This window comes from Notolepis coatsorum, assembly GCF_963971535.1.
Source record: "Notolepis coatsorum genome assembly, chromosome: 14".
NCBI lineage: Eukaryota > Metazoa > Chordata > Actinopteri > Aulopiformes > Paralepididae > Notolepis > Notolepis coatsorum.
The window spans coordinates 30,702,032-30,712,031 of record NC_140178.1 but is presented as its reverse complement, the minus strand read 5'-3'; the positions used below and the strand labels follow the sequence as shown (position 1 = coordinate 30,712,031).

At 47.2% G+C, this 10,000-nt stretch overlaps 1 protein-coding gene across 1 annotated transcript in view; it reads left to right on the top strand.

Annotated features, from left to right (window-relative positions):
* Nucleotides 1–10,000, top strand: part of shank1 (SH3 and multiple ankyrin repeat domains 1) — a gene marked incomplete at its 3' end in the record, with an annotated part of 140,396 nt that overhangs the window by 40,763 nt on the left and 89,633 nt on the right. Inside the window, 5 exon segments of the mRNA XM_084329976.1 lie at nucleotides 234–437; nucleotides 6,461–6,532; nucleotides 7,325–7,433; nucleotides 8,247–8,401; nucleotides 9,031–9,198. Of these exon segments, the coding sequence (XP_084186102.1) occupies nucleotides 234–437; nucleotides 6,461–6,532; nucleotides 7,325–7,433; nucleotides 8,247–8,401; nucleotides 9,031–9,198 (708 nt within the window).

The following is a 10,000-nucleotide window of genomic DNA, read 5'->3' as shown; positions in this document are numbered from 1 at the left end:
CTTAACACCACTGCTGGAAACACATGTGCATACACACATAATTGACACACTATGCAAACACAAAGTCACATGCATTCACACAAGTATGTGCACACATATAAAACACACACACACACACACATGCACACGCACACGCACACACAAACACACTTGAGTAAAAGTTACTTCCCACCACTGCTGGAAACACGTTTAGTTAGCGTCGCTGACCCTTCCCTCCCGTCCGTCCCGTGCAGAAGTGTTTGCGGTTCAACCCGGACGCCACGGTGTGGAAGGCCAAGCAGCAGGTGCTATGCTCCCTGACGGAGTCGCTGCGGGACGTGCTGAACTACGGCCTGTTCCAGCCCGCCACCGACGGGCACGACGCCATGTTCCTGGAGGAGGAGCGGCTGCTGAGAGACTACCCACAATCCTTCGAGAAAGGGGTGCCATATTTGGAGGTACTGCTATCACACACGGTAGCTCTGAGGTACCATTTGTAAGGTCTTTATTTTGATGTCATGTGATGGAGATGTTTGAATGAATGAATGAATGAATAGTTTATTTTCTGTCTTAGTTTACAGACAAATCAAAAACACACTTGTGTGGACTTACAAAAAGAAAAAGAAAAATCACAAATGTACATATTCAAAGTAAGCTCACACACAAAATCCAAACTCAATGACCGAAAAATGGAATAGGCTGAAGCACATGCTTATTTTTGCCTATTGAGAGAAAATGGTGGTTTTTCAATGTATGTGATGTATAGATTGGGGGGGAGTGACCACAGCTAAAATGGTGCCGGGTCAGAGAGGTCGAAGTGCATGCGGACGGTGGAAGCAGGAGACGGTGGTTCAGTAGCAGGGTGATTGTTGTGAGCCACACTGCCAGCGAGAGAATGTTTGTTGACATTCCTCATTAGAACATCTGAGATTAGAGTGTACTGTCTCGACGAGCAGGAGGGAGAGAGGTTCATCTTAATGCAACAGTGAATGAAACTGCATTTTAATGTGTGAAAGGTTAAACGCAGTTGTCATGACAACACGTCACATGACAACCAGAATGCGGGGCCGTCGTTGCGACGACGAACATCTATAAGTCGAACGGTGTTTCCGGGTGTTGAGCAGACTAAAATCTGACTGAGACTAAGAGGGAAGAAACCAGAAGAGACTCTCTCCTCTCGACGAGAGAGAGGGGGGGGGGGGGGAGAATGGCACATCACCAGTAGCTTCGGCTACCACGAGGATGGTTTTAGGCTAACGAACAGGCCTGAACACTATTGGACTGAACAGCAAAAGGACGATAATATGAACACACCGAAAGATCATTAGAAATATACTCTTCAAGGACAATACAATCTGTTAACATCTGAGCTGAGGTTTCTGTTTAGAGAAATAAAACCATGCTTTTCCTTGTAAGGTATTTCACGTTGTCGAAGTGTCGAATTCTTACGGAGGTGGGGAAGTATTATGGTTTACGGATTGCACTAACGGGGGGGAGATAAGGATCTTATCTACCAGTATCGGAGACGTCAGGACCATTAAAAGTACACAACGCAGAGGAATTGGATGGAGAGCCAAACAGACGAAGACGTGATACTGGCCAGTTTGATCAGAATCTTACAGTTGATGCCGTTGGGACCCGGATTTGCAAGAGATTAAAACAACGGGAACAGTTGGTTGTTGATGACAGCCGGATTTGCAAGAGATAAGAACAACGGATAAAGACTTTTTCAATAATGGGGCGACAGTGGACAACAGTCATCAATGTGTGGGAGAATCATGATCGAAGCAAGGCCGGCCAGCCCTGGGAGAGAGCGGCGAGTCGAGCGGTCAGGAGGCGAACCAGCGCTGTAGGGGAAACAGCGCTCCGATCAAAAATGTGAGTTCACTGTGCACACGGTTGTTTTGATTTTAAGCCAAATAAAAACGAACAGATAGTGAATCCGTAAACGTAAACATTTCTAGTTCGACAGAGAGAATGCCAGCTGTAATAATATGAGCAGAGAACCATGGTGAAAATCGAGGGTGTTATCTACAGAGAATGAAAAGCAAACGAGGCAGGCTGCACAGTTTTGGTTTAAGGAGGGTAAATGCGAGATGAGGAAAGGGGGGGGGGGGGGGGGCGCTTGAATCAGATCGAAAAATTGTTATGGCGGGACTGTTTTCATAACAGAAGGAAAGTCGAAAGGAGATTGTACCAGTGTGTATTATGTCCGATCAGGCAAGAGTATTAGTCTGAGAAAGCGTCCCCTGATAATGGATAGGAAAGAGAGGAAAAACAGCGGTGTTTTCAGGCCTTGGAAGGAAGGGCAGCGGCCGTTTGTTGAGAGAGTAGCCATTTGCACCGAGTCAAAATGGCCGCAGAGCCACGAGGGGTTTAGAATCAGGAAGTGACACGTCAACTAAACCACCATAGAGGAGTAGGTCGCCACCTAGTGGTGGAGGGGGGGTAGTGCTGGGGAGTTTTCATTACCCATAGGGGAATATTTAGAGTTTAATTCAATTAAGGAGTTTAATTGCGGAGGGGGGGGGGGGGTAGTGCTGGGGAGTTTCCATTACCCATAGGGGAATATTTAGAGTTTAATTCAATTAAGGAGTTTAATTGCGGAGGGGGGGGGGGTAGTGCTGGGGAGTTTCCATTACCCATAGGGGAATATTTAGAGTTTAATTCAATTAAGGAGTTTAATTGCGGAGGGGGGGGGGGGTAGTGCTGGGGAGTTTCCATTACCCATAGGGGAATATTTAGAGTTTAATTCAATTAAGGAGTTTAATTGCGGAGGGGGGGGGGGGGTAGTGCTGGGGAGTTTCCATTACCCATAGGCGAATATGTAGAGTTTAAGTTAATTAAGGAGTTGAATTTTTTCAAAATTACCAACTGCTTGTGTGTATACACGGTGGTGTATGTGAGAACTTTGTAAAGGAACTCAAAGTGTGGTATATAGAGCGACGGGACAGCTCCAGGGCGATGGTAGACAGCCCCGTAGGGTATATAGAGCGACGTGACAGCTCCAGGGCGACGGTAGACAGCCCCGTAGGGTATAGAGCGACGGTGACAGCTCCAGGGCGACGGTAGACAGCCCCGTAGGGTATAGAGCGACGGTGACAGCTCCAGGGCGATGGTAGACAGCCCCGTAGGGTATAGAGCGACGGTGACAGCTCCAGGGCGACGGTAGACAGCCCCGTAGGGTATAGAGCAACGGTGACAGCTCCAGGGCGACGGTAGACAGCCCCGTAGGGTATAGGGCGACGGACAGCTCTGTTGTATGTTAGATGATAGTACGAGTACGTATGTGAGTTAGGAGCAGGGAACCAACCTGCTCTGTTGTATGTTAGAGCGATGCTCGGTTGTATGTTATTATCATAATAATAAGATCGATATACAGGTTAATTAAATAAGTTTAATTATGAAATAAGAGGGAGTTCGATCTCCAGTGGGGCCTTCTCACACCTAATAAATAGGCAGAGTCTTGAGGGGACACGTCACCAGAAAGAACTGGCGCGCGCTGGGGGTCAACCGTGGGACAAACGTAGAGCGCCGAGTGGGTATCGTTTAGCTGCTGGTGTCATGCCGGAAGACAACAAAACAGGGAACAGCCCTGTAGGATTAGATATGGGTGTTGAGAAGGTGGGGGACTAATAGAGAACAAATAGCGCCATGGGCTGTAGGACACTCACACCGTCCAACAGTCTGAAAGGGCGTGGCCATGGCAGGGGCTTGCAGAGGAAAAAAAATATATAGAGAACGAGCTGCAGGCCCAAAGTCACGGTAGACTAATAGAAAACACAGGGTCGAGTGTACAGAAAGACTGCCGGTGTTGTGTTTCTGCTTTCAAGGGGGGAATGACACCGACAGCGATGGAGATGGCCAGGAGACAGACTGGAGGAGGAGGAAGCCGCAGGGGCCAGGCACGGCAGCCTGGTACACAGACCGTCCACGACGAGAGAGAGGGCCGACGGCGGTGGAGATGAGCCTCAACCAAGATGACCGACAGGGCGGAGATGACCGACGGGGCGGAGATGACCGACGGGGCGGAGACGGCCGACGAGGCGGAGTCCAGCGGTCGCAGGCGGTGTTGCCCAGGGGAGAACGAGGCGGACATCGGAGGGGCCTTCCCGGCGGAGACGCTGTTTAGAGAGCGTTTTGAAACAACAGAGCACGGGCGGTGAATCATGAACAAACAGGGACTTCCTTTCAGAGTCAATCAGGAGATCGAGAGACGAGACAACAGCGAGAAGTCCTGTGTTCATTGATTAGGAGTATGAGATATAAATGGAGGATTCATATATAAGATATATGTATAGAAGGATATATATATATATAGAAGGTAGATAAGAGGGAGAACAGTAGAACAACAGGATATAATTATTGGGAGCAGACAGGGGGGCTCCAATGGTTATGAGTCGTTGGATGTTGTTGGTTTTGGTGGTCGGTTTCGGTTCCCTTTGTGCACGAAGGGGGGCGCAAACAGACATCAGGCAGCAGGATCACTGGGTTGACCGTGGGCCGTCTTCGTTTCTTGTGCACGAGAGACGAGGTTGGTTTGCTTCAACCACAGGCTATTTTTGGCATAATTAATTAAAAAACCAAATAATGATTTATGATTCTGAAGGGGTGATAAGAATCAAGGGGGGATTGAGAGAAAATGGTGGTTTTTCAATGTATGTGATGTATAGATTGGGGGGAGTGACCACAGCTAAAACGGTGCCGGGTCAGAGAGGTCGAAGTGCATGCGGACGGTGGAAGCAGGAGACGGTGGTTCAGTAGCAGGGTGATTGTTGTGAGCCACACTGCCAGCGAGAGAATGTTTGTTGACATTCCTCATTAGAACATCTGAGATTAGAGTGTACTGTCTCGACGAGCAGGAGGGAGAGAGGTTCATCTTAATGCAACAGTGAATGAAACTGCATTTTAATGTGTGAAAGGTTAAACGCAGTTGTCATGACAACACGTCACATGACAACCAGAATGCGGGGCCGTCGTTGCGACGACGAACATCTATAAGTCGAACGGTGTTTCCGGGTGTTGAGCAGACTAAAATCTGACTGAGACTAAGAGGGAAGAAACCAGAAGAGACTCTCTCCTCTCGACGAGAGAGAGGGGGGGGGGGGGGGGGGGAGAATGGCACATCACCAGTAGCTTCGGCTACCACGAGGATGGTTTTATGCTAACGAACAGGCCTGAACACTATTGGACTGAACAGCAAAAGGACGATAATATGAACACACCGAAAGATCATTAGAAATATACTCTTCAAGGACAATACAATCTGTTAACATCTGAGCTGAGGTTTCTGTTTAGAGAAATAAAACCATGCTTTTCCTTGTAAGGTATTTCACGTTGTCGAAGTGTCGAATTCTTACGGAGGTGGGGAAGTATTATGGTTTACGGATTGCACTAACGGGGGGGAGATAAGGATCTTATCTACCAGTATCGGAGACGTCAGGACCATTAAAAGTACACAACGCAGAGGAATTGGATGGAGAGCCAAACAGACGAAGACGTGATACTGGCCAGTTTGATCAGAATCTTACACTATCCTTTACAATTCTTAAACTAAATATATTTTAATATAAAATAAAACTTAAAATATGCTGCAAGATATAATAATAAAAAAAAATTGTTTGATGTTTTACTCAAAACTGTACTTCTGAATTATAAAAATGTTTAAGGCTTTTTTTAACTTCAACCCGTCACTAAGGCTATTCCATAGTTGAACTCCCAAAATTGAAACACATCTAGCTTTTACATTAGTTCTTACTTTTAAATTATTATTATAATTTTTTACATGTTTTAAGAATACATAACCCTCTTAAATGATACTTTCCTTCTCTTGGTATAAAGAGACATTGGATACAAACTGGTATAGGCTTTTACTCTTAGCACGAAATTTCTTTCATTTGATGTGTCATACTATTACAATTGACCTACTGTTTAGAGTAGGTATTTGATTGGTTGTGTGTGTGTGTGTGTGTGTGTGTGTGTGTGTGTGTGTGTGTGTGTGTGTGTGTGTGTATGTGTGTGTGTGGGGGGGGGGGGGGGTAGTTGGAATTCTTTCCCATTCTAGACCCACCACTGTTCCCCTATAGTCTTCAGAATAAACTGTGGAGTCTATACTGCAGTTACAGTGTTCAGGTCAGTGGCTCTTCCCATTGCCACGTTCCACTAATACACTCTACATCCAGGACAGTACAGTTGGCTGGGTTTCAGGTTATACTGTGACCTGCTGGTAGCTGTAAATCTGCTTCAGGCTTCTGTAAACCTGGACCTTTTCTCCTTTCCTCGTCTTCAGAGGAGCAGGAAGAGAGTTTCGTGTCGCTAACTAGATGAGGCCTCGACGTTCGGTCACTGCATTGTGTGGATCTAGGCCAAAAGCTGAGAGAATTGAGGACAAAGGCCCTCCTAGTTAGGATTAACTCTTCTCTTCCCCTCTCTCTCTCCCTCTCTTCTCTCACATTCATCTGTTGTTCTTTCGCTGGTTTAGTTTCGATACAAGACCAGAGTTTACAAACAGACTAATCTAGATGAGAAACAGTTGGCCAAACTGCACACTAAGGTAATGTCTCTTTTCTCTGACCTACAGGATGTATGTATGTATGTATGTATGTATGTATGTATGTATGTATGTATGTATGTATGTATGTATGTATGTATGTATGTATGTATGTATGTATGTATGTATGTATGTATGCATGTATGCATGCATACATGCATGCATACGCATGTATGCATGTATGTATGTATGTATGTATGTATGTATGTATGTATGTATGTATGTATGTATGTATGTATGTATGTATGTATGTATGCATGTATGCATGCATACATGCATGCATGCATACGCATGTATGTATGTATGTATGTATGTATGTATGTATGTATGTATGTATGTATGTATGTATGTATGTATGTATGTATGTATGTATGTATGTATGTATGTATGTATGTATGTATGTATCAATGTATGCATGTATGTACAGTATGTCTGTCTGTATTAGCAGCATATTGACCTCATGCAGTATGAGATCAATATGTGCATGTGTGTGTGTGTGTGTGGGTGAGAATGCATACGTTTGTGTTTGTGTGTGCGTTTGTGCATCTGAATGTGTGTGTGTGTGTGTGTGTGTGCTTCTTCTGTATGTAATTGTGCATTAAGTCGGTCTGCAGCAACTGGCCCTTGGTGCAATGCTCCGCCGTTTGCTGTTCTGTGCTGTTCTGTTCTGTGCTGTACAGTGCTGTTCTGTATGGTGCTGTGCTGTGCTGTGCTCTTCTGTTCTGTACGGTGCTGTGCTGTGCTGTTCTGTGCTCAGTACCAGCCAGAGGCCTAGCTGTCTGTTCTCTCCCGCAGGCCAGCCTGAAGAAGTTCATGGACTACATCCAAACCAGCTCACTGGACAAGATGGCCAAGTTCATAGACAAGGGTCTCGATCCCAACTACCAGGACGCCGACACCGGGGGTGAGGTCCTCCTGCCTGCCGTGTGTTAGAGAGCACCATCAACCCTGCACTCCGCTCCCGTCATTTAACACCTCCGATATAACAGACTCCCTCCGCCCATCGAGCCACTGATCTGCTCATTCATCCATTCATCATCCATCCGTCTGTATTATAGCCACTGTGGCCGTAACCTCTGTGCTGAACCCCTGTGAGTGATTCATAGCATTAGTGAGCATATGGCTGTGTGTTTGTGATCCAACAGCCCAAAGAGGCTAATCAGCCCCCTCTCCTCCTCCTCCTCCTCCTCTCAGCTAAATTAGCGCAGCAGTGGCCGATGGCCAAGCCGACTGTGGGAGCTATGGCTGATGGCTGTCCTCTGTAACCTTGACCTAAAACACTCCACCTAGATTTCCCTCCCTCCGCTCTTTCGCCTTGTGCCTGTGCCTCTCTCTGTAGGCCTGACGTGTTGTCAGTGACAGACAGAAGACAGTAAGGTTTTTCTTCTCCCTCTGTTAACTCGGGCAGCATGCGGGCAGCAGGCGGCTTCCAGCCATAGCTGTAGTAGCAGTGTTGATGTGTTGCTCCGCGGCTGTCCAGCCACACTGGGGACCATGTGTCAAAACACAGCACACAGCGCTCACACACAACACAGGCTGCCATCAGGGGTGTGAAGCGCAGTGCCGGCTGCCGACACCGGGTGGCGACAGAGGGGCCTCTGTCCTCTGATCCTCCCTCTGCTATCGGAGAGCCCTAGTAGAGAGCGATGTTGCTGTATGCTGCTGAGGCTGCGATGGCCCCACTAACCTGCCTGGTCTGTCTGTCTGTCCCTTCCAGAGACACCTCTGTCCCTGGCTGTGCAGTGTGAACCAGGGGGAGGGGAGGCCATCAGGGTCCTGGTGCAGGGAGGATCTCATATAGACTTCCGGGCCAAGGATGGACTGACGCCTCTGCACAAAGCTGTCCGCAGCCATTGCCACACAGCTCTACTGGTAACTAGGAAGGATATGCCCAAAGACACATTTCAATTGCCTTGTGTACATTGACAATAAAGTCATCTTAAAGCTGCTGTAATTTTATTGTCGTTAAAATAAGTGGTCCACATGTTAAAATAATAGCTCTACATTCCGACAGCCATCATGGATATAGAGTGTTTGGTCAGTAAGGTGGGTCTCTAAGGTGGGTCTCTCAGTCCCTCCGCTCTGCAATCAACAGAACATTGCTTTTCTGGTATCCTGTTCCCACGTTATCCAATCAGCAGAGAGAACTCCACACTGCAAAAATGGTCTGACAAAAACAAGAAATAAAAAGAGAGAAAAGTAACATAATCTGCCAGTAAATTTGGCTTGGCAAGATTTCTTGAAATAAGTACAAATATCTAGGGTTCTCTCTCCTGATTGGGAACGGGATACCAGGAGATCTATTTTCTGTTTACTGCAGAGCGGCGGGACTGGGAGAGACCACAGAGTTCTCAAGACACAACTTGGTACGTTTTATGTCCAATGAAAACATGCAGAATGATTACATTAATGAAATGCCTCTTTAATCTTGACCTGGTATTAACAGAAGAATCCTACAGCGTCCAGGTACTTGAAGCTGCTGCTGTGCCCTCTGCCTGCAGGCCCTGCTGACTCTGGGCGCCTCCCCGGACTACAAGGACCGCCGCGGTCTGACGCCGCTATACCACACTGTGCTGACAGGGGGCGACACTTCCTGCTGTGAGACGCTGCTCTATCACCGCTCCAAACTAGGTGTCAGGGATGAAAACGGCTGGGATGAGACACATCAGGTAGGTCACGGTGTGTGTGTGTGTGTGTGTGTGTGTGTGTGTGTGTGTGTGTGTGTGTGTGTGTGTGTGTGTGTGTGTGTGTGTGTTGTATGATTTGTCGAATCACCCATGTGTGCTAAATGGGTTGGGATGAGAGAAGAGATATTGGTGTTAATTAGTGTCTTCCCTCTCACAGTGTACAGTAGGTGTGTCTATCAATGTATTTCACTGTGTCCGTGTTCAAATCATTCATGTCACAAATCATACGTGTCTCTCTCTCCCTCTCTAACCCATCTCATCTGTCTCTCTCTCCCTCTCTAACCCATCTCATCTGTCTCTCTCTCCCTCTCTAACCCATCTCATCTGTCTCTCTCCCTCTCTAACCCATCTCATCTGTCTCTCTCTCCCTCTCTAACCCATCTCATCTGTCTCTCTCTCCCTCTCTAACCCATCTCACCTGTCTCTCTCTCCCTCTCTAACCCATCTCATCTGTCTCTCTCTCCCTCTCTAACCCATCTCACCTGTCTCTCTCTCCCTCTCTAACCCATCTCATCTGTCTCTCTCTCCCTCTCTAACCCATCTCATCTGTCTCTCTCTCCCTCTCTAACCCATCTCATCTGTCTCTCTCTCCCTCTCTAACCCATCTCATCTGTCTCTCTCTCCCTCTCTAACCCATCTCATCTGTCTCTCTCTCTCCCTCTCTAACCCATCTCACCTGTCTCTCTCTCTCCCTCTCTAACCCATCTCATCTGTCTCTCTCTCCCTCTCTAACCCATCTCATCTGTCTCTCTCTCCCTCTCTAACCCATCTCATCTGTCTCTCT